General features: G+C 68.2%; 5 protein-coding genes across 10 annotated transcripts; 2 read left to right on the forward strand and 3 right to left on the reverse strand.

Annotated features, from left to right (window-relative positions):
* RPS15 (ribosomal protein S15) lies at window positions 1–1,828 on the forward strand. Its single transcript, XM_032712030.1, has 4 exons — window positions 1–83; window positions 485–570; window positions 886–1,120; window positions 1,698–1,828. Exons 1-4 carry the CDS (start codon window positions 81–83, stop codon window positions 1,809–1,811), a joined length of 438 nt encoding a protein of 145 aa, XP_032567921.1. The 5' UTR covers window positions 1–80; the 3' UTR covers window positions 1,812–1,828.
* A 1,495-nt stretch (window positions 1,829–3,323) lies between these two features.
* On the forward strand, window positions 3,324–17,979 carry APC2 (APC regulator of WNT signaling pathway 2). 2 transcript variants are annotated; one of them, XM_032712167.1, is made up of 15 exons: window positions 3,324–3,385; window positions 6,991–7,149; window positions 7,260–7,350; window positions 7,423–7,591; window positions 7,661–7,769; window positions 7,859–7,972; window positions 8,215–8,292; window positions 9,187–9,267; window positions 9,350–9,731; window positions 9,836–9,931; window positions 10,050–10,189; window positions 10,272–10,349; window positions 10,438–10,554; window positions 10,635–10,849; window positions 11,083–16,477. In XM_032712167.1, the coding sequence occupies exons 2-15, from the start codon at window positions 7,009–7,011 to the stop codon at window positions 16,475–16,477; spliced, it is 7,206 nt and encodes a 2,401-aa protein (XP_032568058.1). In that variant the 5' UTR covers window positions 3,324–3,385; window positions 6,991–7,008. The 2 variants fall into 2 exon arrangements, with proteins under 2 accessions (XP_032568058.1, XP_032568059.1); XM_032712168.1 differs by lacking the exon at window positions 3,324–3,385 and having other exon boundaries at window positions 7,009–7,149; window positions 11,083–17,979.
* LOC116798948 (granzyme M-like) lies at window positions 17,953–19,699 on the reverse strand. The gene is given in 6 exon segments (XM_032711655.1): window positions 17,953–17,994; window positions 17,996–18,172; window positions 18,354–18,608; window positions 19,080–19,224; window positions 19,303–19,462; window positions 19,605–19,699. Coding segments are annotated over 6 exon segments (837 nt in total). The 5' UTR covers window positions 19,663–19,699.
* A 223-nt stretch (window positions 19,700–19,922) lies between these two features.
* C27H19orf25 (chromosome 27 C19orf25 homolog) lies at window positions 19,923–21,896 on the reverse strand. 5 transcript variants are annotated; one of them, XM_032712069.1, is made up of 3 exons: window positions 21,841–21,896; window positions 21,046–21,219; window positions 19,923–20,972 (listed from the first exon to the last, which is right to left on the reverse strand). In XM_032712069.1, exons 2-3 carry the CDS (start codon window positions 21,191–21,193, stop codon window positions 20,791–20,793), a joined length of 330 nt encoding a protein of 109 aa, XP_032567960.1. In that variant the 5' UTR covers window positions 21,194–21,219; window positions 21,841–21,896; the 3' UTR covers window positions 19,923–20,790. The 5 variants fall into 5 exon arrangements, with proteins under 5 accessions (XP_032567960.1, XP_032567959.1, XP_032567961.1 ...); XM_032712068.1 differs by having other exon boundaries at window positions 21,830–21,887; XM_032712070.1 differs by having other exon boundaries at window positions 21,853–21,871.
* Window positions 21,897–21,985: 89 nt separating this feature from the next.
* REEP6 (receptor accessory protein 6) lies at window positions 21,986–26,349 on the reverse strand. Its single transcript, XM_032712259.1, has 5 exons — window positions 26,143–26,349; window positions 23,849–23,942; window positions 23,475–23,613; window positions 23,045–23,213; window positions 21,986–22,307 (listed from the first exon to the last, which is right to left on the reverse strand). The coding sequence occupies exons 1-5, from the start codon at window positions 26,255–26,257 to the stop codon at window positions 22,258–22,260; spliced, it is 567 nt and encodes a 188-aa protein (XP_032568150.1). The 5' UTR covers window positions 26,258–26,349; the 3' UTR covers window positions 21,986–22,257.
* Window positions 26,350–26,402: the final 53 nt, after the last annotated feature.

The raw sequence follows: 26,402 nt of genomic DNA on the forward strand, positions 1-26,402 counted from the left end.
CGCCGCGCGCGCGGCCTCTGCCCTTCCCCGGCTCTCGCGAGATCCGCGCGGCCCCGCCCTTTCCGCGGAGCCCGGACAAGATGGTGGGTGTGGGGGAGACCTGGAGGGGCCCATCCGCCGCCATCGGGGCCCGTCCGCGCCCGCCCGGGCTCCGGCCGGCCCGGGGCTGCCCTGGGGGGCACGGGGTGGGCCCGGCGGGGGCGGGGGGTTGGCGGCCTGGGCGCCCCGGGGAGCTCGGAGGGGCCGCGGCCTTCCCGTGTGCGGGGCGGGGAACGCGCCGGCCGGCCCTGATCCCCCCTCCGGAATCCCCTGGCTGTGTCCCCCCTCCCTGACTCCCCTCCTGGACCCCCTGGCTGTGTCCACCCTCTCTGACCCCCCTCCGGGACCCCCTGGCTGTGTCCCCCCTCTCTGACCCCCCTCCGGGACCCCCCGGCTGTGTCCCCCCTCTCTGACCCCCCTCCCTGACCCCGCTGTCCCGCTGCAGGCGGAGGTGGAGCAGAAGAAGAAGAGAACCTTCCGTAAATTCACCTACCGCGGGGTGGACCTGGATCAGCTCCTCGACATGTCCTAGTAAGTTTGGGGTCCCTGGGCTGTACCCCAGGCTCGGTCTGGGGTCCCTTGGGGGTCTCCCCAGGGTCTTTGGAGTCTCCCAGGCCATACCCCAGGCTCGTTGTGGGGGGATCTCCCCAGGCTCACTTCGGGATTCCTGGCGGTGGGGGAGTCTCTGCAGGCTCAGTTTGGGGTCCTTGGGGGTCTCCCCAGGCTCGGTGTGGGGTCCCTGTGCTGTACGTCGTGCTCAGTGTGGGGCGCTCTGGGGCCGTCCCCGTGCTGTTGGGGGTGTCCCCTGCCCCCGTGCCCCCCTGACCCTGTTCCCCCCGTGCCCAGCGAGCAGCTGATGCAGTTGTACAGCGCGCGGCAGCGGCGCCGCCTGAACCGGGGCCTGCGGCGCAAACAGCACTCGCTGCTCAAGCGGCTGCGCAAGGCCAAGAAGGAGGCGCCGCCCATGGAGAAGCCCGAGGTGGTGAAGACCCACCTGAGGGACATGATCATCCTGCCGGAGATGGTGGGCAGCATGGTGGGCGTCTACAACGGCAAGACCTTCAACCAGGTGGAGATCAAGGTGAGCCGGGACGGGGGGACGGGTCCTGCCCCGAGCCGAGTGCCTGGAGTTGGGCACCTTGAACTGGGGTGGAATTCTTGTTGGAGAGGTCCAGGCTCCTCCTGGGAGCCCAGAGGGACCATCCCTGGGAGGGGCAGCTCCCAGAGGGGGCTCAGGGCCTCGGTGTGGTTCTGAAGCACCAAAATACAGCAGCTGCTGTGTCTATGTTGGGCCCTGGCTGTGCTCGGCCCCAGCTCCCTGCTTGATAAAGATCCCAGAGGAAACAGATCCCTTGATCCTTCCCAGGAGTGGAATAACCGGCAGGGTGGTGTCACCTGATACCACCACTAGGGTTAAATGGCACTTTCTGCTCCTGCCTGGTGCTCAGTCCCCCCTGGAGGGGCACAGGGCTCCCGTGGGAAGGGCAGTACTGGGGGGGATCCTGCTGAGCCCCTCCGGCTCCTCATCCAGCCTCCATTTCCCACCGGGTGGGAGAAGCCTGGCTGGAATAACCGGCTGTGCCAGCACTGGGAGGGGAAAGGGGATGGGCAGGGGGGTGTCCCTGCGCTCCCCCCAGCTCGGATCTCTCCCCCTGCAGCCCGAGATGATCGGCCACTACCTGGGCGAGTTCTCCATCACGTACAAGCCGGTGAAGCACGGCCGGCCCGGCATCGGGGCCACCCACTCCTCCCGCTTCATCCCACTCAAGTGAATAAAGACATTCCTCCTCCTGGATCCCTCTGTCTCCTGCCTCGCCGTTCCCGGGGCGGGGGGGAGGCTGGGCTGGGCAAAACTCACCACACTCCACCGAGATCTGGTGTTTTCCTGAAGGTTCTTCCCGGATTTTTGGCACTGCTTTCCATCAGCACTCGCCTTCTCGTGGGTTTAGGGAATGAGTGGAACTCCCTGCTCTTTGCTGGGAAGTGGGAAACGGCACTTCCATATTTATGGTGTTTCCTTCTGTTTAGCTTTATTTATAGTTTGTAGAAGGCTGGAGTCGCCCTGGGAATGTGGAAACACCGAGTTGAGGGGCAGTGGGGTGGGTTCCCTGGGCCTTGGCACCAGCCCTGCTCCTCGGGAAGCTGCCAGGGACCCATCATGGGATGCCAGGACCCCTAATAATTATTTTCTCATCTCGAATTTGGGATTCCAAAGCACTTTTGGTGTCTAGGATCGGAGTGGTGGGAGCTGGGGAGTGAACTGGGGGTTTGCAGCTCAGGCTCAGAGAGAGGGATGTGTTTTGGGGGAGAAGCTGCTTTCTGGGATGAGGGGGATGGTCCAAGGGAGATGATCCAGTCGGGCCCAGGAGCTGCTGCAGAGCTTGGGCTGAGCCCAAGGAACCCAAGAGAGCCAAGGGCCGTGGTGAAGCCACCAGGGAAGGAGCTGTTTGTCCCCAGGGTGGTCCTGGCTCGTCCCTGACACTGGCCAAGGTCCCATGGGGGCACCTGGGGGGTCCCTCCAGGCCCAGCTGGGGCCCTTTGGGTCTCCAGCCGTTTGTCCTTCAGAGAAGGTCCCCTGTCACTGGGTCCCTTTTGTGTGACCTTGAGGGTCCTTGTGCCGACCCCGCTGGGGGGGGGGGCAGGGTTGGGGTCACTCTGCCTGGATGGGGCTGTGGGGGGACCCCCAGCCCTGGGGGGCTCCCGGGGGGGGTGACACCGGGGGGGCCAGGATGCCCCAGCCAGGAGGGGGGTGACAGTGGCCTTGGTGGGTGACAAGTGGCCACAGCACAGGGCAGAGGCCACGGTCATGGCCATGGGGAGGGATCGGCTGCAGGGGGCCGGCGGGGGGGGGTCCCACTCGTCCTGGGGGGATGTTGGGCTGGTCCCCAAGGACACGGGGGTGGCACCGGCCCGACCGGAGGGGGCAGGTTCGGTTTGGGGGGGGTAAGGTTCGGTCTGGGGGGCCGGGTTTGGTCAGGGGGGGAAGAAGGTTCGGTCTGGGGGGCCCGGTACCCTCTGAGGGGGCAGGTTTGTTCGGGAGCGGCAGGTGCATCCCCGGGACACGGGGACGGGGCAGATCCCGGCGTTTTTGGGGAGGCTGGAAAAGGGGCGGATGGACGGGAATGGAGCCCCCCGCGGGGGTCCCGTCTCCCCCTGCCCGGCAGAGCCCGGGGGGGGCGCGGGGAGCCCCCGGTGCCGCCCTCTAACGGCGGCGGCGCCGCTGGAAAATCCCGAGCGGGAGCGGGGGGGCGGGGGCGGGATGCGGCTGCTCGGGGCCGCGCCGGAGCCTCGCCCAGCTCCGCACCGCCCGCACCGCCCCGCACCGCTCCGCACCGCCGGGGATGAGGTACGGCCGCACCCGCCCCCCGCACCCCCCCGGCACCCCCCGACACCCCCCGAGGGTCCCGGCGGCTCCGGGGCCGCTGCAGCCGCCGGGGATTGGGGGGACTGGGGGGGCTGCGCGGTGGGGCCGGGGGAGGGGGGGATGGGGGTTGGATGGGGTTGGGGGGGTTGGATGCGCTGACGGGGGGCCCCCGATGTGAGACCCCTCCCGCGGTGGGGGTGCCCCCGGCCCTGGCTGCGCTGGATCCTGCGGCGGGTGCGGCTCCATCCCCCGGGATCGGGGGGATCGGGGGGACATCGGGGGACCGGGGGTGCAGGGGGGATCGGGGGGATCAGGGGGAATCGAGGGGATCGGGCGGAACGTGTGTCCCGCATCCCGCGGGGACAAAGGCTGGACAATGCCGGGGCTCGGCGGGGAGTCCCCGGGCGGGGGGAGCAGCACCGACCGTCCCCATCCTCATCTCTGTCCCCATCCCACCCTCATCCCCATCCCATCCCCGTTCCCACCCCATCCCCATCCCGCGGGCGAGGCGAGGGGGTGTCTGCGGGGGGGCAGCAGCTCCCCCCACGCCGATGCGGGCTCGGCTCCCGCGGACCCCCCCCGATGCTCCCCCGGCAGGGCTGGACCGGGGCTTGGGGCCGAGCCCCGGACCTGGAGCCCCCAAACCGCCCCCAAAACCGCACCCCAAACCCTTCCCACAAACCCGCACCCCAAATCCACCTCCCAAACCGGTCCCTCAAAAATCTCGGCTTCTGAAGCAGCACCTCGGCCGCACCCCGGGGCACCCCGAGGGTACCAGAGCCGCGTCCCCGAGCAGGACGGGGGGAGCTGGGGCTGCCCTGGGCACCTTCCTGTCCGCTGGTTCCCACGGGCGCCCTGGGGTGGGAGGGGGGGGCCGTGCACGAGGTGGGGGCTCTGCTGGGGGTCTTGGGGACCCCAACACGCACCCCACCATAGCCCCACATCCACCCGCAGGCCGTGACGTGCGTGTGCACATACGTGTCCGTGCACATACGTGTCCGTGCACATACATGTCTGTGCACACGTGAGCAGGTGCTCTGCGGGGGGGGGGGAGCACGAGGGGGCTGCAGGGGGTCGATGCCGCGCGTGGGGAGGGCGCAGGTCCCACGTGTCCCCGTGTGTGCCCCGACCCCTGTGCGCAGCCTGAGCTCCCCGGGGGGGCTTTACTGTGGCCGGGGGTCCCCGGGGCCGGGTCGATCAGCCGGCGCTGGTGACAACACACTGTTTGTTTAACGTCCCCCGGGGGCTCCGGGAGCCGCAGCCGGTCGGGGCTCAGATGTGGCTCTGACGAGGCAACTACGCTCGGCTGGTGGCCACGGCCCCGTCCCAAGCCCTGTCCCCAGAGCTGCTGCTGCCGAGCTGAGGGGTGTGGGGAGCTTGGGGGGCCAGTTGTGGGGCCCCCCCAGCCCTGCCCTGGCCAAGGTGGCCCCGTGTGGGGGGCAGAGCCATGGGCACCGTGGGCAGGACGGCGCAGGGATGGGCAGCACAGAGGACAGTGGGTGATGGGGGGTGGGCAGCAGTGAGGTGGGTGATGGGCAGTGAGTGGGTGGTGGGCAGCACAGAGGACGGTGGGGTGGGCAGTGGGCACCGTGGGCAGCACAGAGGGCCGTGGGGTGTGGTGGGCAGCGGAGATGCTGCTTCATCTGCTGCAGCATCTGCCCTGCCAGGAACTTGCTGGATGAATCCAGTCCCTGCCTGTGGCCTGAGCCAGTCCCGGGGTTCCCTGAGCAGAGAGGGGCAGCCCTGGGGGTTGGAGGAGCTGGGTGCCCAGGACCACGAGCTATCGTGGCCCCCCAGGGTTGTGCCCAGGGCAGCCCATGGCCCTGCCTGGGATCCCACCGTGGGGGGACAGCATGTCCTGTGGGACAGTGACCATCGTGGTGATGGAGCACCGCTGCACCCCTGGCTTCCCCCATCCCACAGCCCTGCCCCCCTTTCCCGCAGTCCTGGCCCCCCTTTCCCGTCGTGTCTCGAGCTCGGCGGATGAAGGTGCGACCGCAGCCACTCCCCGCAGGCTGCGGATCCCGGCGCCGCTGCGGCCGCTGCGCTCGGCGGGGAGCCGAGACCGGCCCTGCCGGGGACCGGGGGGGTCAGAGCTCAGATCTCCCCTCACCATCAACCCCCGAATATCCCAGCCCTGACCTGTGTCCCCCCGGAGGAGAGGAAGCCCCAGGTTCCCATCCCCCCGGCAGGGCTGAACCCCCCCCCCCCTCCGTGTCTGGATGCTCGGGAAAAGCCGGGAACCGCCTGTGCCCCCATCGCCGTCACCGCAGCAACGGGAGGCCGTGCTCATCCCGCATCCCCCATCCCGCATCCCCCATCCATTATCCCGCATCCAGTATCCCACGTCCCCTCTCCTGCATCCGTCACCCTGCATTCCACATCCCACACCCCACATCCCTGACGCTGCATCCTGCATCCCTCACCCTGCATCCTACATCTCATATTCCGTACCCTGGATCCACCCCTCATCCTCCATCCCGCATTCCACACCCCGCATCCCTCAGCCCTCACCCTGTGTCCTCCCTCATCGTCCATCCTGGATTCGCGATCCCTTATCCCTCATCCCAGCCCCCCCCCCGGGGTTATTTCATCTCCCAGGGGGTATTTTCGGCAGCTGGGGGGGGGGTTGGCACTGGGGGGGTCTTTGTCTCCCTTGGCAGAGCCGGGTGGTTGGAGTCGGGGGGGGACAGAGACCCCACAGCAGGACCCCCAGGGCAGGATGGGGTCCCCCCCCGGTGTGGGGTGGGAAGGACATCGATGGGGCCTTGGGAGGGTGTTGGGTCCCAGCCCTGCCTGGTGGGGCCTCTGTGCTGGTGAGGGGCATCCTGGGACCCCCAGAAAGGGCTCGTGGAGGCAGAGGGGTCACCGTGGGGTAGATTTGGGGGTGACAGTGCCGGGGGGGGGTGATCACTGCTGTCCCTCACCCCGCTGCAGGAGCAGGGTGGGGAGAGGGGAGCAGGGGGTGCAGTGGGGACAAGGAGCCCCCCCAGCTGTGCTCCCCCCCACACACGTGGTGCTGACGAACCACGGCCAGCCCGACCCGCCGGGGGTGACGAGGGGTCCCCGTCCCTGTCCCCCCCATCCCCTGCCGTGTCCCCCCCCGGCAGGTGAAAGGGGGGTCCGTGGGCGCTGCGGCAAGAGGAGGTTTGGGGGGCTGGGGAGGGCTGAGGGGGCACAGAGGGGCCGGGGGTGCCTGGGGGGGAAGCCGACCGGGACGGGGGGGCCGCGGGGGGGCCGGGGCTGCCCCCGATGCGGGAGGGAGCGGAGCGGGAGAAGGTCGGGAGCGGGAGAAGACAAAAGCGAGACAAAGGGAGCGGAGAGCTGAGCTCTGCCGAGGGTGGGAACCAGGCGGGGGCTGGCGGGGGCTGGGGGGGACGGGGCTGGACCCCCACCCCATGCCGGGGACGACCCTCTGGGAGGCTTTGGGGGGTCACCAGCTCTCCCCGGCACTGGGGGAGGGGGTTGTGGCTGGTGGGGTCCCCCGTGCTGTGCTGTGGTCCCAGGTGGATGGTGGGTGCTGGGGGGGCTGTGAGGGTGCTGGGGGAGCCCCTCGGCGTGGTGCCCACCCCCACACCCCCCCGCAGGCGCTGGAGGGGGTGAAGATGTCCGGCTCCATCGCCTCGTACGACCAGCTGGTGCGGCAGGTGGAGGCGCTGAAGAAGGAGAACAGTCACCTCCGGCGGGAGCTGGAGGACAACTCCAACCACCTCTCCAAGCTGGAGAATGAGACCTCGGACATGAAGGTGGGCACAGCCCCAGCGGGGGGGGCACAGACCCCAGACTGGGGCTGCAGGGAGGGCTTTCCCTCCACGTCCCCCCCCCCACCTCCTCAACAGCTCCATCCCTGTTTTAGGAGGTCCTGAAGCATCTCCAGGGCAAACTGGAGCAGGAGGCCCGAGTCATGGTGTCCTCGGGGCAAACGGAGGTGCTGGACCAGCTCAAAGGTGGGTGCCTGGGCGGGGTGGGGAGGGGGGTCCCCGCCAAGCCCACCCTGACCCTGCTGTCCCCGTGCCCAGCCCTGCAGATGGACATCACCAGCCTCTACAACCTCAAGTTCGCCCCCGAGGTGACGAACTCCGGGCGCGGCCCCGAGGAGAGTCCCCCGGCCCCCCCATCCCACCGGGACGGCCCCACGGACCTGGGCAGGGCCACCCTGAGGATGCTGGAGGAGCTGGACCGGGAGAGGTGATGGCCTGGGGGGTGCAGGGGGCTGGGGGTGCCGGGGGCTGCGCTGACGGGGTCCCCCCTCCCCAGGTGCTTCCTGCTGGGGGAGATCGAGAAGGAGGAGAAGGAGAAGGTCTGGTACTACGCGCAGCTGCAGAGCCTGGCCACGCGCCTGGACGAGCTGCCCCACGTGGAGACGGTGAGTGGGGACCACCCCCAGCCCCCCCCTCAGCACTGGGGCACGGCCAGGACCCTGCCCCCCTCATGCCACCCCCCCGTGCCCCCCAGTTCTCCATGCAGATGGACCTGATCCGGCAGCAGCTGCAGTTCGAGGCGCAGCACATCCGCTCGCTGATGGAGGAGCGCTTTGGGACGGCTGATGAGATGGTGCAGAGGGCACAGGTCGGGTCCTTCACCCCCCCACGTCCCCTGTTCTGACCCCTGGAGGCTCCCACAACCCTGATGGGCTCAACCCTGGGCACCCTCACACCCAGCTCTGGGCACCCTCACACCCAGCTCTGGGCACCCTACACCAGCTCCTTGCACCCTCACACCCAGTTCCTTGCACCCTTACACCCCTCCTGCCAGGCTTTTGGGGTCCCAGGGGGGTCCCAGCCCTCTCTGATCTGCTCATGCACCCCCAGATCCGGGCATCCCGGCTGGAGCAGATCGACAAGGAGCTGATGGAGGCGCAGGACAAGGCGCAGCAGCCGGAGCCGCAGGTACGGGGGATGGCACCGGGGTGTCCCTGGTCCCTGTGGGCGATGGAACCGGGCAGGGTGGAGGAGGGGGCCAGCACAGCCCCCCCGCCTTGTCCCCGCTCTGTCCCTGTCGGCACAGCCAGGGCTTTGTGTGGCTCGGGCACCGTGAAATGGGCAGTTGCCATGGAGACCAGAAGTAGGCCATGGCGCGCGGCGGGCGGGCGGCGCGGGGGCTCCCACGGCATCTGCCTCCAACCGAGGCGCCAGGGCGGGCAGCCTGCCATCCCCCTCCTCATCATCACCCTCCTCATCATCCTCATCATCCTCATCATCATCATCCTCATCACCATGATCATCCATATTGTCATGGCTGCCATCACCATGGCCCCACTGTCACCCACCATCATCCTCATCATTGTGGGCTGCCATTGTCACGGCCCCACCATGGTCATCATCATCATCATCATCATCACCATCATCATCATCATCACCATCATCACCATCATCATCATCATCACCATCAACACAACCCCACTGTCACCCACAGCCCCCTGTGGCAACACCCGTGGCCCCTCCATCACCCCCAGTCCCTCCATCACCCCCAGACACCCCCACATCCTCACAGCCCCCCCATTGCTGCTCCAATCCGTCAGCTCCGTGGGCTCAGCCCTGGCCCCCTCCCTGCTCACTCTCCCACACTCCCCTTTCCTGAGCCTGCGGTTGTAGCAGCCCCCCCATCCCCATCATCCCTGATTTTAGCTTAAAATACACCCCGGCACTGACGGAAGCAGCAGTTGGGAATCGCTGCCGGGTTTAATGGCACCAGTGGGTGGTGGAAAAGTGGGGAGGGGACGGGGACAGGCACGGGGGGTGAGGGCAGCACGAACACCCCCCCAACCTCTCCCTCCTCCGCAGCTCTGCGGGAAGGTGCCGGGCATGGAGGGGGACGGCAGCCTGGACCCCCCGACCCACCCCGAGGAGGGGGGCAACAGCAAGGTGAGGGGCAACCCCTCAGGGCCCGGGCGGGGGGGGCTGAGCCAGGGGGGGCTCAGTGTAACCCCATGTCCTGCTCCTGCAGGTGGAGGTTGTCTTCTGGCTGCTGTCCATGCTGGCCACACGGGACAAGGAGGACATGTCCCGCACGCTGCTGGCCATGTCCAGCTCCCAGGAGAGCTGCCTGGCCATGCGCAAGTCGGGCTGCCTGCCCCTGCTCATCCAGATCCTGCACGACTCGGACGGGGAGCCGGGGCCCCCCGAGAGCCCCACGGGCGCCAAGGACGCGCGGATGAGGGCCAACGCCGCCCTGCACAACATCGTCTTCTCCCAGCCCGACGAGGGCCAGGCCAAGAAGGAGATGCGGGTGCTGCACGTGCTGGAGCAGATCCGCTCCTACTCGGAGACCTGCTGGGACTGGCTGCAGATGCAGAGCCGGGACGGGGGACGGGGCCCCGAGGGCGCGGGTACGGGGGGAGCAGGGGGTGCCCGGTGGGGCTGGCGGAGGCTGTGGGTGAGGGGGGGGATCATCAGTGCCAACCCCCAGGACTGACCTCCGTTGCCCCCGCAGTGCCCGTGCCCATCGAGCCCCAGATCTGCCAGGCCACCTGTGCCATCATGAAGCTCTCCTTCGACGAGGAGTACAGGCGGGCCATGAACGAGCTGGGTGAGCGTGGGGAGGGCACCACAGCCAGCCCTGCCCGCCCCCTCCTCGGTGTCACAGCGCTGGGCAGGGGTGCTGGGAGGGATCAGGAACCCCAAATCACCCCCCTCCCATCCCACAGGCGGGCTGCAGGCGGTGGCTGAGCTGCTGCAGGTGGACTACGAGATGCACAAGATGACGAACGACCCCCTGAACCTGGCGCTGCGGCGCTACGCGGGCATGGCCCTCACCAACCTCACCTTCGGCGACGTGGTCAACAAGGTGGGGGGCAGCACTTTGGGGGGGGTGTTAGCAGGGTCAGGGGGTCACAGGGTCGCCCTCACCACCCTCCTCCTCCTCCCAGGCGACACTGTGCTCCCGCCGGGGCTGCATGGAGGCCATCGTGGCTCAGCTGGGCTCCGACAGCGAGGAGCTGCACCAGGTGGGTCTGGCTGTGCGAGGGACTCCCTGGGGAGGGGACAGGTAGGGGGACAGTCCCAATGCCCACTCACCCCACTCTGCCTCTCCAGGTGGTCTCCAGCATCCTGAGGAACCTCTCCTGGCGCGCTGACATCAACAGCAAGAAGGTGCTGCGGGAGGTGGGCAGCGTCACGGGGCTGACGCGGTGTGCCCTGCACGCCGGCAAGGTGAGCGCCAGGGCGGGTGGGAGGGGGCGTGGAGCACCTGGACAGGGGCTGACAGGGGTGTGTGACCCCCCCCGGGACAGGAATCCACCCTGAAGAGCGTCCTGAGCGCGCTGTGGAACCTGTCGGCACACAGCACGGAGAACAAGGCGGCCATCTGCGCCGTGGAGGGGGCCCTGGGCTTCCTGGTGAGCACCCTCACCTACAAGTGCCAGAGCAACTCCCTGGCCATCATCGAGAGCGGCGGTGGCATCCTCAGGAACGTCTCCAGCCTCGTCGCCACGCGGGAGGATTACAGGTGGGGATGCAGCACAGAAGGGGGGTGAGGGACCCCGGGCACTGCAGACCCCGGGGATGGTGTTGGGGGATGCCACGGAGTGCCACGGGGGTGGGGGGCATTGCAGACCCCAGGGACAGCACTGGGGGAATGTCACGGCTGGGCAGGGGTGGGGGCACCTTGAACCCCAGGAACGGCTGCAGGCAGAGGGTCGAGGACCCCCCTGACGGCCGGGGGTCCCCTCTGTCCCACAGGCAGGTGCTCCGGGACCACAACTGCCTGCAGACGCTGCTGCAGCACCTGCGCTCGCACAGCCTGACCATCGTCAGCAACGCCTGCGGGACCCTCTGGAACCTGTCTGCCCGCAGCCCCCGCGACCAGGAGCTGCTGTGGGACCTGGGGGCGGTCAGCATGCTCCGCAACCTCATCCACTCCAAGCACAAGATGATCGCCATGGGCAGCGCGGCTGCGCTGCGCAACCTCCTCACCAACCGGCCCCCCAAGTACAAGGATGCGGCCGTGGTGTCCCCGGGGTCCTGCATGCCCTCGCTCTACATGCGCAAGCAGAAGGCGCTGGAGGCCGAGCTGGACGCCAAGCACCTGGCTGAGACCTTCGACACCATGGAGAAGCAGAGCCTGAAGAGCCAGAGCGTGAAGAAGCCGCTGCGGCACATGGAGAGCCTGGTGAAGGACTACGCCTCCGACTCCGGCTGCTTCGACGACGACGAGGTGCCCAACGTGTCCACCGGCGTGGAGACGGCCAGCGCCTCCGTGCTCTCCATGTTCCTCAACTCCTCCTTCCTGCAGGGCCAGGCGCTGCCGCGGGCGCTGGCACAGCGGCGATGCCCGGAGCCGGAGAAGGACGGCAGCGGGAAGCCGGCGGAACCCAAGAAGCTGCCGCTGCCGGAGGACGACGTCTCGCTGGCCGCCGAGAAGTTGGCCAACAAGATCTCCAGCACGGTGGCCAAGATCGACAAGCTGGTGGAGGACATCTCCACCATGCACAACTCCTCGGACGACAGCTTCAGCCTCAGCTCCGAGGACCACTGCCTGGACTGGCAGTACGGCCCTGAGGAGGGGCACGAGGCGCGGGCCCAGTCGTGCTCGCCGTGCCGGCTCTCGGACGCCGGCGGCTTTGCCAAGCGGGAGAGCCTGAGCCGGGCACACACCCTGCTGCGGCTGAAGACGGCCTACACCAGCCTGTCCACCGACAGCCTCAACAGCGGCAGCACCAGCGACGGCTACTGCACCAAGGAGCACATGAAGCCCTGCCCCAGGACCGCCTTCCTCGACTATCGTGACGAGCTGCAGCGCTACCAGAAGAGGCCGAGCCGGCTCGACCTCAAGAGCATCCTGGGCGGCAAACCGGAGCGGGCCGAGCCCCCCGCGCGGGACCCGGCCGAGCCGGACAAACCGGAGCAGCGAGACCCGCCCGAACGGGCCAAGAAGATGGTGACTTTCCCCAGCCCCAAGGCGCCGGAGAAGGAGACGGAGTGGAAGAAGGAGGTGGGCGGCAAACAGCCCCCCGACCCCCACGTCCACACCATCAAGCTCTCCCCGTCCTACCAGCATGTGCCCCTGCTTGAGAGCCTGGCCAAGAGTGGCGTGGCCACCGGCCACCAGCCCTCCCTGCTGGGCAGGAAGCAAGCCTGGCTCCCCCCGGCGCTGCTGCAGACGGCCGAGACCCTGAGCAAGATCCCGGAGAAGCTGCCGGCACAGCCGCCGGCCGCGGCAGAGCAGGAGTCGGTGCAGAAGTACTCAGTGGAGGACACCCCAATCTGCTTCTCCCGCTGTAGCTCCCTCTCCTCCCTCTCCTCGGCAGACAATGTGCTGGACGGGCAGAGCCACAGCGAGAATGACCTGGACAGTGACTCCTCCCTGGAGATCCTGGAGATGGAGGAAGGGGATGCGGAAGGGGAGGATGGGAGGCAGGAGAAGGAGAAGGTGGCAGATCCGGGTCCCACCACGCCGGTGGGGATTTCCCAGCCCATCACCATCCCCTTCCCGAAGCGGGACAAGGTTTTCCTGCGGGAAGCATCACCCTCACGCCAGGACGACCTGACACCCTCGAGCTCCTCGGAGAACTACATCCAGGAGACTCCTCTGGTGATGAGCCGCTGCAGCTCCGTCAGCTCCCTGGGCAGCTTCGAGAGCCCCTCCATCGCCAGCTCCATCCAGAGCGACCCGTGCAGCGAGATGATCAGCGGCACCATCAGCCCCAGCGAGCTCCCCGACAGCCCCGGGCAGACCATGCCCCCCAGCCGCAGCAAGACCCCCCTCTTCGAGCTGGGCTGCCAGCCTGAGAAGGAGACCAGCCAGTTCAACATCCAGTGGGAGAACAACGTCAAGAAGTTCATGGAGATCACAGACTTCAAGGAACGCTTCCAGCTGCCCCAGGACCTGGACTCCATGGTCTACTTCACCGTGGAGAAACCCAACGAGAACTTCTCGTGTGCCTCCAGCCTGAGCGCCCTGCCCCTCCACGAGCACTACGTCCAGAAGGACGTGGAGCTCAAGCTGATTCCCACCTTCCCAGAGAAGAACAGCCTAAACTTCGCGGCTCACGAGAAGCGGGAGGACCGGCGGGAGGAGCGGTACCTGGAGGGCCGGCGCCGGGCCGACCGCCCCGAGCCCCCCGACGACGACGACATCGAGATCCTGAAGGAGTGCATCAGCTCCGCCATGCCCTCCCGCTTCCGCAAGGTCAAGACCTCGCTGCTGTCCGGCCAGGTCCTGCACCCCCAGACCAAGAAGCCCATGCACGTCCCCGTTTACATGCTGGTGCCGGCCCACGCGCACCCCGGCGTCCCCAGGCACCTGCGAGCCACCGCCCGCGACCTCTTCAAGGACGACGACTCCTTCACCGACTCGGCCGACGGGACCCCCGTCAACTTCTCCAGCGCCGCCTCGCTGAGCGACGAGACCCTGCGCTACCCGGCGGGCGAGGAGGCCGAGCACCCCCTGCCCGAGGGGCGCCGCGAGGGCGGCACCATCCCGGCCAGGAGAGCCGCCTCCGGCAGCTCGGCGCCCGCCAGGATCGGCTCTGCCAGCAAGGGTAAAGTGGGGCCGGGCCGTGGCCAAGGTGGGGAGGGAAAGAGGGGCCAGACCCCCCCGAAGAGCTCAGCCAGCCTGGAGCTGGGGGTGGGCAGGGCCCGCGGTGCCCCCGGGAGGAAGGATGACCCCCAGGAGGACGGGGTGGTCTTCCAGTCGCTGTGCCACACCACGCCGACGGAGGAAGCCGTCTACTGCTTCTACGATCCGGAGCTGGACGAGCTGCCCGAGGCGGGCAGGGAGGGCTCCGGCAGCAGAGCCCAGCCCGGCCGGGCACCCCGGAGGGAGCGCTCGGGCGGCTCCATCCCCCGCAGGGACCCCGAGCCCGGTCCCCGTCCGGCAAAGGCAAAACCGCAGAACAACCTCATCGCCGACGAGACGCCGCCCTGTTACTCCCTCAGCTCCTCCATGAGCTCCCTGAGCGACGCCAACCTCTCGGACGGTGAGGAGCGGGGCCAGCCCTGCGGCAAAGCCACGTGGCCGCGGTCGGCCGCGGTGGGGCAGGAGCAGGGGGGCTCCCCCAGCTCCCCCAGCCTCAACTCGGAGGATGACCTGCTGCAGAAGTGCATCGGCTCGGCCATGCCCAAGCGCCGGCGGCCCACGGTTCGCCGCAGGGGGCTGGAGCGCAAGCAGAAGCCGCCGGGCACCGGCGGGAGGGAGCGGAAAGCCGAGGTCAGGCATCACCCCGACGAGGACGCCGGCTCTGACCGGGGCTCCGACCTGGACAGCGTGGAGTGGCAGGCCATCCAGGAGGGAGCCAACTCCATCGTCACCTGGCTGCACCAGGCTGCTGCCTCCCTCTCGCGGGAGCCTTCCTCCGAGTCCGACTCCATCCTCTCCTTCATGTCGGGGCTCTCGGTGGGCTCCACGCTGCAGCTCTCCCTGGGCAGGCAGGAGAAGCAGCGGCCCGGCAGCGCATCCGGCCGGGACACGGCGAGGAGGGAGCACAGCAAGGGCCGCCCAGAGCGGAAGGACACGGCGGGTGCCCGTCCCGCCGGCCGTGCCGGTGCCAGGGCGGAGCGGAGCCCAGCACCCGCCAAACCGGTGCCCAACCTGCCCGTGGTCTTCCGTGGCAGGACCGTCATCTACATGCCCAGCCTGGCCAAGGACGCCCCCAGCCCACGGGCCACCCCGAAGAAGACCCCGGTGGCCAAGCCCGAGGCGCCGCCAGCCAAGAACCTCTCCCTGAGCCAGCAGCGCTCGCGGAGCCTGCACCGGCTGGGCAAGGCCCCCGAAACCGGGGACCTGGCGCTGCCCAAGAGGAGCACGACACCGCCCGCCCGCATGGGGAAGGGCCCCCCTTCCTCGGGCTCCTCCCGTACCTCCACGCCCTCCCAGCACGGCCCCAAGAAGCTGCCATCGCCCTCCCAGCTCACCAAGCCAGGCACCCCAGCCGCGGGCAAGGCAGGGGGCTCGTCCTCCCCGCCAGGACCCCCGGCCAAGGCCCCGGCCCCCAAATCCCCGGCCCCCAAGCAGTCCAAGACGCAGAAGTCTCCCGTGCGCATCCCCTTCATGCAGAAGCCCAGCAGGAAGGTGCTGCCGGGCCGGGGGGCCATGCCGGTGCTGGAGGAGCAGGTGGACGGCTCCAAGGCTCGGGCCGGGGGGCCGGGGGGCAGCCGCCTCAACCTGGTGCGGATGTCATCCGCCCGCTCCAGCGGCAGCGACTCGGACCGCTCCGGCTTCCTGCGCCAGCTCACCTTCATCAAGGAGTCCTCCAGCCTGCTGCTGCGGCACCGCGCCGAGCTGGCCCCGCCGGCCCCCGCGGCCTCGCTGCCCCGCCGGGGGTCCCCTCAGCACAGCCGTGCCGCCCTCCCGGCCGTGTTCCTCTGCTCCTCCCGCTGCGACGAGCTCAAGGCAGCCAAGCCGGCATCCCCCGGCCCACGGCCCCTCGCCCCCAGAGCCCAGCCCGGCGCCAAAACCAGCGCCGGGGTGAAGCCGCCGCGCAGGACCAGCTCCGAGAGCCCGTCCCGGCTGCCGGTGAAGACCAGCGCCCCCGCGGCCGAGCCCTTCAAGCGATACTCGTCCTCGCCCAACATCAGCGTGGCGCGGCGGGCGGGCAGCCCGTCCTCCTCCTCCTCCGTGCGCTCCGAGGCGCCGGCGCGGCGCCGGCAGCCCGAGGCAGCTCCCGGGGGGCAGCCGGGGAAGCCGCCGGTGGTGATGATGAAGGGCACGTGGCGGAGGATTCGGGACGAAGACATCCCCCACATCCTCAAGAGCACGCTGCCCTCCTCCGCCCTGCCGCTGGCGGGCTCCGGCGAGGACGAGCCCCCCGGTGCCCCCGGCCCCAGGAAGACCAGCGACGCTGTGGTGCAGACCGAGGACTTCGCCGCCTCCAAGACCAACTCCAGCACCTCTCCCACGCTGGAGACCCGCGAGGGACCCCCTCACCCCCGTGTCACCGGCGACGGTGAAGCTCCCGCACCCGCCAAGGCTGCCCTGCCCATCTCCTTCGGCCACGAGGCGCCCGCCGGCACCTTCCCCGCCAGCCGACACGGCTCCCCCAGCAAGGCCGCCCGTGTCACCCCCTTCAACTACGTCCCCAGCCCCATGGCGGTGACGGCCGTGGCCGACAAGGCGGTGGAGAAAATCCAAGCTTGAGCGGCTGCCACGGATGAGGCCCCAGTGAGGGTCCTGTGACCCCCCCAGCCCACGGGAGCTGAGCAGGACTGTGCTGGGGACACACACACACTGATGTGGGACAGCTGGGGACCAGTGAGTCACCCCCACCTGCTGCCGACCCCACTGGGGTCTTGCTGTGCTGGAGCATCACAGTTCCCAGTGCCAAGGACTGGACTTGGCTGGGGACACACTTGGGGCTGACACCCCAACCTGGGGTGAGTCTCATGGACCATCTCCTCCTGCTGATGGACAACCCGGGACAAGATGAGGGGGGATGCTGTCCCCACATCCCCCCATCTCCCTCACCCACCGCGGGCAGGGGTCTGAACCAGGGTCTGATCCCACATGCCGGGAAGCCGGCACGGCACAGCCCGGCACAGGGACACCCCTGGGTGCTCCAGCTCCTCTGGCACCAACACTGGCTCTGCCAGCAGTCACAGCTCATTTATTATTGGGGGAAAGGGGATGCAGGGGAGAGGCTTTGTGGGGGTGACGGGGGCCAGGACCCCCATTTGTGATGCTGGAGGGACCAGCAGCCGAGGTCCCTGCGCTGGTCTGAGGTGGTGGAGGGTGGAAATGGTGCAGGGGGAGCCGAGCAGGGGCTCACGGGGGTGTCTGGGGTCCTGAGGGGCTCATCCTGACGGGCTTTTCACAGGGTCGTGTCACCAGGCTGAGGAGCTGCCCTGGGAGGGGACAGGGTGCTGAGCTGGCACCAGGGTGACCAACCCCCAGGGAAGGGTCTGGGGTCCCTCCCCTCCATCTGCAGCTCCCCAGCTTTCCATCCCCAGGGCAGAAGATCCCTGTCCCAGTTTGCAGCCAGGATCCCGGTGTGTCCTTGTGGATGTGGACACGAATCCATCCAGGACTGGATTACGCCCACGGGGGGCTCCCAGCCCCAAAACCCCAGGGACACCCCAATCCTGCTGCCAGCTGGCCCCAGGTGCCAAGACTGGGGTGTGATGGAAGTGCCTCGGCCCCTGGGAGTGGGATGGGCTGCAGAGGGACCCCCTAATCCAGGTGCTCCCTGACCCCTTGGGCATCTCCCAGTCGTCCCACCATCACCACCTGCTTTGGATGGGGTGACCTATGTGTCCCCCCATATGTCCCCCCATACCAGTGCCACAGGGGCTGCAGGGACAGTGCACCAGGGTCGTGGGGAGAGGCACATTTTGGAGACCCCTGCTCTGTCATGGGACCAGTGCAGGAGGCCTGGAGCTGGGGCTGAGAAAAGGGGGAAAGTCCCAGGGGCAGCACATGTCCCAGCTCCTGAGTGCTGTAATGGAGCACAGGGTGGCAGGAAGGCCAGCATCGCCCCTTGGGCCCAAGCCCACCCCCAGCCCCGCTGTCCCCCTCCTCCATGGACAATCCCGCCGGGCTGTGCCGTGCCCTGCTCCCCCAGCACTGTATCTATGTACTAAGGATGTTATTTTACCAGACTCTGGACAGTATTCCCATTAAAAGCCAACCTGTGTAAATAGGAAGGGGTGCTCAGTCTCTTGGGGGCTGGGGGGACTTGCAGCCCCTCTGCAGGGTTTTCTGGATCCATTTCTTGTGCTTCACGGTCGAGGTGGCGACCGGCGGCTTGAAGGGGTCGGTGACATCTGGGCCGCTGAAGGACATCACCCCGGCCACCGCCGCCCGCTCCCCGCACACCAACGGGCCCCCCGAGTCCCCCTGGGGGACGGGGGTGACACCAGAGAGTGCACCCCGACCAGGGGCGGACACCCCCACCACGCCTGGGGGGACATCTCGCCTCTGTGCTCGGGGTGAGCTTCCCCCCCAGAGCCCCCCACACCCGGGAGTGGTGGCTGGGGGTGGGCAGAGCTTTGCAACCCTCGGACCCCCAAACCCTCACCTTGGCGGGGGCTGAGCCCCGGGGCTGCCCCTGGAAGCAGATCATGGTGGGGGCGATGCCGCCGTCCCAGAAGCGGCTGTTGTTGCACATCCGCGGGTCCATCACCTTCACCTCCAGCTCCTGCAGGGTGGGCGAGAGCCCCCCGCGCCCGCGGAGCCCCCAGCCCGCCAGGCTGCACGTGGCCCCCGCCGCCGGCCCCCGCCCCAACAGCCCGATGAGCCGCCGCGTCCGGCCCAGCGTCACCGTCCCCTCCAGCTGTGGGCGGGGGCAGCGTCAGAACCCCCCCACGGCCGGGGGGAGCGCAGGGAGCACCCCAACACTGCGGGTGGGGTGCGGGGGGAGCACCCCAACGCCTGGGTGGGCGCTCCAGAGGGAGCACCCCAATGCCGCGGGTGGATGGCTGAGGGAGAGCACCCCAGTGCTGCAGGTGAGGGGCCGAGGGGGGTGCCCCAGTGCTGCAGGGGTGCGGGGGGGCTGAGGAAGAGCACCCCAACAGCACAGGTGGGTGCTTGAGGGGCAGCACCGAGCCGATGCAGCACCCACGGGAGCGGGGAGACGTTACGGAGGTGTGAAACCTCCGGGGGTGAGAAGAGGAAATGTCACCGAGCCTCTCGCCCCAGCTGGGAGCGCAGCTGCACCGACACGTGTGAACCCCCCCCGGCAGCGCTTCCCGGCACCGACGCTCCCGCTCCTCCCGCCCCCCGGCAGACCCCTCCCGAGCCCCACCTGCAGCAGGAGCAGGTCGTTTTCCATCGTCCCTCGGTCGTAGCCGGGGTGGGGACAGGCTGCCCGGATGGGGAAGGTCTGTGTGGCCGCCCCGCGGTCCCGCAGGCTGTGCAGCCCCACCACCACTCTCCCGTTGGTCAGTGTCCTGCCCCACACCAGGACCCGGTGTCAGCCCGGTGCGGTTACGGGGAGCCCCCCGAGCCCCCCGTGGCCCCGGACTCACCCCCGGACCAGGCAGTGGGCGGCCGTCAGGACCCAGCGCCGGTGCAGCAGTGCTGCCCCACAGGTGTGGACCCCCCCAAACTGCAGGGACGCCATGTAGGGCCGGGAGTGGGGTTTGGCCTCGTGTCCCCCGATGATCGATGGCTGGAGCCAGGCCCACACTGTGGGGAGAGGAGATCCCGTCCTGGCCCCCAACCAGCACCTGCCACCACCCCGGCCAGCGACACCGAGACCCTGCTGGGCACCCAGACCCACCCCAGACCCACCCCAGACCAATCCTGGACCCACTGCCCCACTGCTCACCCGAAGGCAGGGGCAGCAGCAGCAGCAGCAGTGGCCCCAGGCAGCCCCTCGCCCCCATTCCTGCCTGCTCTGTGTCCTGGTGTGGTGTCAGAGGAGCCCCACGTCCCGTGTGACAGCGGAGCAGGGCGGCAGCAGGACACAGACCCTGCTAAGGGGGCAGGAAGGGGAAGAGGCACCCACAGGGTAACACCTGTGGGGGTGGGAAACACCCACAGCCCCCTCGGTGCTCGGCTTTGCAGACAGAAAGCGGCATCTTCAGCTCTACCAGAACAGGGGGTTTGGGAGAGTTATGACAATCTGCAGCACTGGGTTAGGGTTCGTTCCCACCACCTTTATTAGCAAAACAAGAACAGTTTTCCCGCCACCATCACCACGGGGCCACCAGTGCTGGCCCCCAGCCAACCCCCCCCGATGGTCCCTCAGCGTGTCCCTTTGGGTGGGACCCGCCGGGCCCCTCTGCCCGGGTGGGCTCTCAGGCTGGCCAGGAGCCGCTCGAAGAAGAACTCGCTCTGGTAGTCCAGCGGGACGAGGTGCTGCAGGAACGGGGGCACCTGGGCCCTCGTCACCCCCACGCACACGGGGACCACCCTGGTCCCGCAGCGGTGGATGACGCGGAGCAGGTTCCACTGGGACACGCGCTGGCACCACGGGTCGCCCACGGAGCGGGCCGAGAGGAGCAGGATGGCCACCCGGCTGGCCTCGATGACCTCCAGGGCCGTCAGGATGACGGACGTCCCGGCCACTTGGTCCTGGTGTTCCGTGAAGCCCCGGAACCCCTCCTGCCTGAGGCGCTGGGCGATGCTGGAGGCGACGGGATCGTCCTCCGGGAAGTACCAGAGGGAGAAGTCGTAGGGGAAGTTGTGGTGTGAGGGCACGGAGGACGTGCCACCCACGGGGGACGTGGCAGCCAGTGCAGGGAGCAAGTGTGGGGTCCAAGCCTTTGTTCCTGCACTGGGACCGTGTGGCCGTGCTGGGCAGCCCTTCCCAGCAGATCCCTCTGTTCCCTGGGGAAACGTCACCGGGGTGGCAGAGCCGGGCCCTGGCACGGCGGGGACGTCCCACGGCAAAATCCCTTAAACACGACGCGGACGGTTCCGCCCCGATTTGGGAAGGCGAAACCACCCCCTGGGGCGTCCCGAGGTGCCCCACCACAGTCCGGGAGGAGTCAGGGCTCCGACCCCGGCCCTCAGAGCGCCTTCTCCCTCATCTCCGCGATCCCACGCTCCAGCTCCGCTCCCGCCCGCTCCAGCTCCCGGCGCTGCTCCCGCAGCCGCTCCCGGGATTCCTGCAGCCGCTGGTTCATCCCCACGTAGGAGCGGCTCTGCCGGTACAGCCGCTCCCGCTCCTCGGCCGCGGGGTCGGGGGAGCCTGGCGGGGCACGGCGGGGGTCAGTGGGACACTGGGGGGGTTCCCCACGCCCCCCTGCCCATCCCGGGCTCACCTGGAGCGGGGCCGTGGTCCAGGGGGGGCTCGGCGGGGAGGACGAAGACGGGGTCGGCCGGGTGGGTGCCCTGCACGTCCTCCAGGATCTGCTCCACGCTGGGGGGCTCAGGGCGGGTGGGCAGCACCCGCTTGGCCTTGGAGCTCATCACGGGCGAGGCTCATGTAGGGGGGGCTGTGGAAGGGGGAAGCAGCTGGGTGAGGGGGCTGCGGTGCCCTCACTGGACAGACAGACAGACAGACCCTCCTCTTCCCTATCCCCCTAAGACAGACAGACTCCTCTGAGCTGCCCTTTGGACAGACAGACAGACGGACCTTCCTTCCGGTCCCCCTCAGCCCAGCAGACAGAGCCCCCTCATTGCCCCTCCAGGATGGACAGACAGAACATTCCACCTTCTCCATCCCGGGACAAACAGACAGACAGATCCCTCCTTTCCTCCCTGTTCCCCCAATACAGACAGACCCCCCTCAGCGCCCCCCCCGAGGAGACACACAGACCCCTTCGCTGCCCCGTGGACAGACTGAGTTCCCTCCCCATCAGACCGACAGACACCCCCTCTCCCGTCCCCCCCAGCACAGGCAGAATAGAACCCCCTCACTGCCCATTCCCGACAGACAGACAGACACGCTGTTCCCGGACACACTGACAGACCCCTCCTTGCCCCCCCCTGCCCGTCTACAGACAGACAGACAGACGCCCGGACACACAGACCGGACGCTCCGCCCCCCAGGACACACAGAGCCCCCCCGATCTCGCCCCGGACGGACAGACAGACCCCCGGTACCGCGCACGGACCAACGGACCAACCCCCGCCACGTTCCGCCGCACTTCCGCCACGCCCCGGTGACGTCATATGATCAGACCACGCCCTCTCCCTCCCAGGCTCCTCCCCCGCTCTTAAAGGCGCCGCGCGGTGTCACAGAACACGCGGAGCGGCGGCTCGAGGGCACCGAGGGTTTATTGGGGATAGGGAGGACGGGACAGGCTTGGCTTGGACAGATCCAGGATCCCGGCTGAGGACGATCCAGGCCCGGGGTGCCGGTACTGGAGTCACTGATGCCACCAGTACTGGGGCCATAGTACCGGTACTGGGGTCTCTGGTGCCAGTACAGGGGATGACGGTGCCAGTACCAGGAGCGTGGTGATGGTACTGGGGCCGTGGTGCCGGTACTGGGGATGCTGGTGCCGGTACCGGGGGTGCTGATGCCCCTCTCACTTCATTTTGTTCAATTCCTCTGCCAGGCTCAGGGATGCTCTGGTTCCTGCAGACACACAGACAGGGTTAGTGCCCATCCCCGGGGCAGTGCCCGGTGTCCCTGGCCCAGCCCATCCCAGTCACCATCCCGTTCCCTCCCCCTCCCGCTGAGCACAGGGGTGGCACCAGGGTCCTGCTCCCCACACCCGGGGGGCTCTGGATGGGAGCCACAGGTTGGCAGCGCTGTGAGGAGCACACTGACATAGGGACGGACACACGGATGGACACATGGAAGGGTCTGGCTATGGAGAAGCAGGAGGGAAGCGCCTGCTCTACCCACGCCCCAGGAGAAGGGGCCAGTTGTGCGGGAGCCGCGCCTGCAGGGGCAGGGCGGTTTGGCCGCTGCCACGGTGGCCACGAGCCCTGGTACAGTGGCCACGAGCCCCGGCCTCGGGCCCAGCGGGCACCCGGTACAGCCCGGCCCCGTCTCCCCGCGGCGGCAGCGGGAGCCGTGGCTGTTACATACGGACAGGCTGAGCTGCGGGGCCGCCCCGGCCGCCAGCCGGGCTCTGCTGCTCGCCAGAGTCTGCAGGACTGGACCAGAGGTGCGGCGCAAAGAGAACACAGAGGTTAGAGAGGGGACAGCGACACCCCGCAGGGGCTCCTGTCACTGCTGGGGGACCACGGAGCGTGGGCACGGAGAAACGGTGCCCTGGTGGTGGTTAAAGTGAGCTGCCCACACAGCCCTGCTCGGGGAAAACCGCCCGGCCGGGACACGGAGCAGGACGGAGGGACCCGCGTTACCTTCTCGGGTGACGGTGGAAGCCGCGTCCAGGGCCTTGGTGCTGATGTCACTGATCACGTTGTCCACGGTCTCGTGGTGCTTGAGGAAGCAGGGCCGGATGATGCTGTGGTAGAGCACCTGTGAGCCGTTCCAGGGCACGGGGGCCATGCACCACACCAGGAACAGGCACTGCAGGGATGACGGGGGCTCAGCTGGAGGGTGGCAGGGCAGGGGCCGAGCTGCTCCAGTGCCCCCCCAGCCGGGTCCAGCGGCAGCTTCCGAGGCTGGAGCTCACTGGAGGTGCCAGGATCTGAGCTGATTGCAGCTCCATGATGGCCCCACGGGGCAGAGCCCACCACACTCAGCCCCTCCACACTCAGCCCCTCCACATTCAGCCCCTCCACGTTCAGCCCTTGGGCAGGAGGACCCTCTCCCTGGCACAGCCGTTACCTTCCCGGCATAGTAGAAGGGGAACCAGTAGAGGAAGAGGTCGGAGAAGGACTCGGCGATGCAGAAGACGCCGTACACCACCCAGTACGTGAGCCACATGGTGTCATCCTCCTTGCTGCTGCTCTCGATGGCCTTGATGCTGCGGCAGGAGAGGGGAAGGGCACGGCTGCTGCACTCCTGGGGTGGGCTCCTCCTTCCCAAATCCTCCAAACCCTGGGGCAAACCTTCCCGCCCCAAGCTGGCACCGTCCCAGCCTTTCCAGGAAGGCCTCAAGAGCTTCCCAGTCATAATTGCCTCTTCACTGAGCAGGGAGACCCTCAGCCAAGGGCAGGGAACGCTCTCCAGGTGCTGCAGGGGGTGGGAGAGGTACTCACGAGACGTAGGCGGGGTAGGCGAAGCCGATGAGGTTGCAGAGCAATGAGGCGCCGTAGCCGAACATGAGGTACAGCCCCAGGAAGGCCACGGAACCTGCCGGGGGACAGGGGACGGTCACGAACCCGCCACCAGCGGGGAGAGACCCCTCCCAGGCTGCTGAGCAGGACTCTCATCCCAGGGCGGGAAGAGGCGCATTCCAGGACCCCCTAGATGGGGGTAACGACCACCCCCAATTAACTCCAGCATGACGAGGCGCTGAGTCACGTGGCAGGGTCTGCTCCTCCCCGAGCGCCCCACGACCTGCTCCTGTCACTGTTTGTCCCCTCCCTGGCCCTGGAAGGGACTTTGCCACAGAGCTGTCAGCACTTTCACCCCGTCGCCAGCCTGGAGCGGGGCCAGGGCCGCGGCACCGCCGGAACCGGGGACACGGGCACACAGCGGCACACACCCACGGTCCAAAGTCGGCTCCCCTGGAGCCACCTGGCACTCCGATAACGCCTGTCCAAGGGCCAGCCCTGCTCCCGGGGCCGGGATCCCGCGGCTCCTCCTCGTGCTGAGCAGCCACCGGCGCAGGAGGGATCGGCTCCCCAGGGAGCAGCAATCCAACCCCGCTTCCCAGCTGTTCAATTAGAGCGGTAAATTAAGTGGAAGCGCAAGGTTTCGGTCGCCTGGAGCCTGCACAGCCCTCAAGACACCAGCAGGAGGCCGGATCAGTGGGACTGGTGGATGGGGAAGGTGGCACAGGGAGCTCTTGCTGCCGAAACCACGGGGCTCGGAGGGCAGGAAAACCTCAGGGACACACGGAGCGCAGCCAAGGGCACTTTGTCCCAGCCCGACAGCCTCTCCCCTGCCCTGGAAAAAGCTCCTCCATCAGCAGGAGGAAAGCTGGGAATTAACCTGTCTGTGCCGGTGAATTAGAGGAAAGTCCTTGCTGGGGCTTGGAGGGCGGATTATCCCGGCTCTGCTCACTGCAGCATTCCTGGGCTCAGCTCTGGCCCCGATCCGGGGCTGCCACGGCTCCGGGTCTTTCCCAGCAGACGGGCAGGAGCAGCGTGGCTTTGGAGCAATCCCAAACCTCCCTTCAAGGAGAACAGGCAGGTCCAGGCAGTGCTGGGTTTCATTCCCCAAGAGCCTTAGAAGGGATTTCATGGGATTTTAACCCCCAGAGAAATTTATGTAACAGCAAAAACCAAGGGAAAGGCTTCGCTGAGGGGGCAGCTGCTGCCCAGAGGCCATGGAGATGGGCTCCAAACCCCAGGCCGTGGGTCACTGCGGGCTCCAGAGATGCAGAACTGACCTTGCTGGGTTCAAACACAAATTAGGGATTGCTCCAGGGCCAGAAGAGGGAGAAATCAGGAGTTTTTAGTTTAGCAGCAGCTTCTCCTTTCCAGGACAGGGATCCAGAGCACAGAACCATCACTTTTTGGTGCTTCCACTCTTGTCCTGCCCCAAAAGTCCCTCATATCTGAGCCTGACCAAATCCCCGGGACTGTTTTGCTTGGAAGACACCTGACTGGCACCGCATCCAAACACAACCTGCTCCTGGCAGCACGTGCCTGTTCATGGACAGTTTTCCCCCTCGGAGCAGAAAAACCAGCCCTGCAGCAGGTGAAGGGCCAGGGAATCACACCTGGAGGCCAAAGGCAGAGGGAGCGCCAGGAGGGACATGGGAAACCGGGAAACCCTGAGTCCCTCCTGGGAGGTTTGATATGAAACCCCAACTCAGAGCACGTGGACGGGCCAGTTGTACGTTGGCAGACAGGGCACAGGGCCGAGGGTCAGAGCAGAGGGGGCACTTTGTGCCAGGGGACGCTCCCCGGGGAGAATCTGGCTGGTTCCTCATTAATGAGCAACAGGATCCGGTTAACGGCCGGATCCCCACGCTCCCGGTGGGACACAGGGACGAGCTCCCGTCCCCAGTGCCTGGGCTGACCCACCAGGATTTGGGGGCTCACCCAAAATGGGGACCCCCCTCTGCCAGGGGGCCTCGAGGGTCCGTGTGACGCCTCTGACACCCGGACCCCGCGGGTTTCAGGGTGCGGGATTTCGGGATTCCACCTCCGCAGAAGGCGAGGACGGAGCGGTGACAGCGGTGCCACCCCCCGGGACCCCCCGGCCCCCTCTCAGCACGGCCCCGCTCTGCACCCCTCAACCGGGGGGGACCCTGCCCTCCCTCCCCGTGCCCCCGCCGAGCCCAGAGCCACGGTGAGGGGCTGCCAGGGTGCCCCAGGAAAGAGGAGGGGTGGGGGGGCAGGACAGGAGAACCGGGGGGGCGGCGGGGTACCGGTCGCACCTGAGGCCAGGTAGAGCCGTTGGACGCCGGTACGGGCTTCCAGCCGGCCCAGCAGGTCGCTGAGCGGCCCGGGGCGGTCGAGGAAGCGCTGCAGGCGCTGCTGCACCGAGCCCATGGCGGCGGCGAGGCGGAGCAGGAGGAGGAAGGGGACGAAGCGGCGGCCCCGGAGCGGCCCCGCACCGACCCCGCGCCCCGGGCAGTGCGGCCGCGGGGGGGCGTGGCCAGCCGGGGGGCGCGGCCAACGGGGAGGCGGGGAGGGG

The sequence above is a fragment of the Chiroxiphia lanceolata genome, chromosome 27 (genome assembly GCF_009829145.1).
Source record: "Chiroxiphia lanceolata isolate bChiLan1 chromosome 27, bChiLan1.pri, whole genome shotgun sequence".
Classification (NCBI taxonomy): Eukaryota; Metazoa; Chordata; class Aves; order Passeriformes; family Pipridae; genus Chiroxiphia; species Chiroxiphia lanceolata.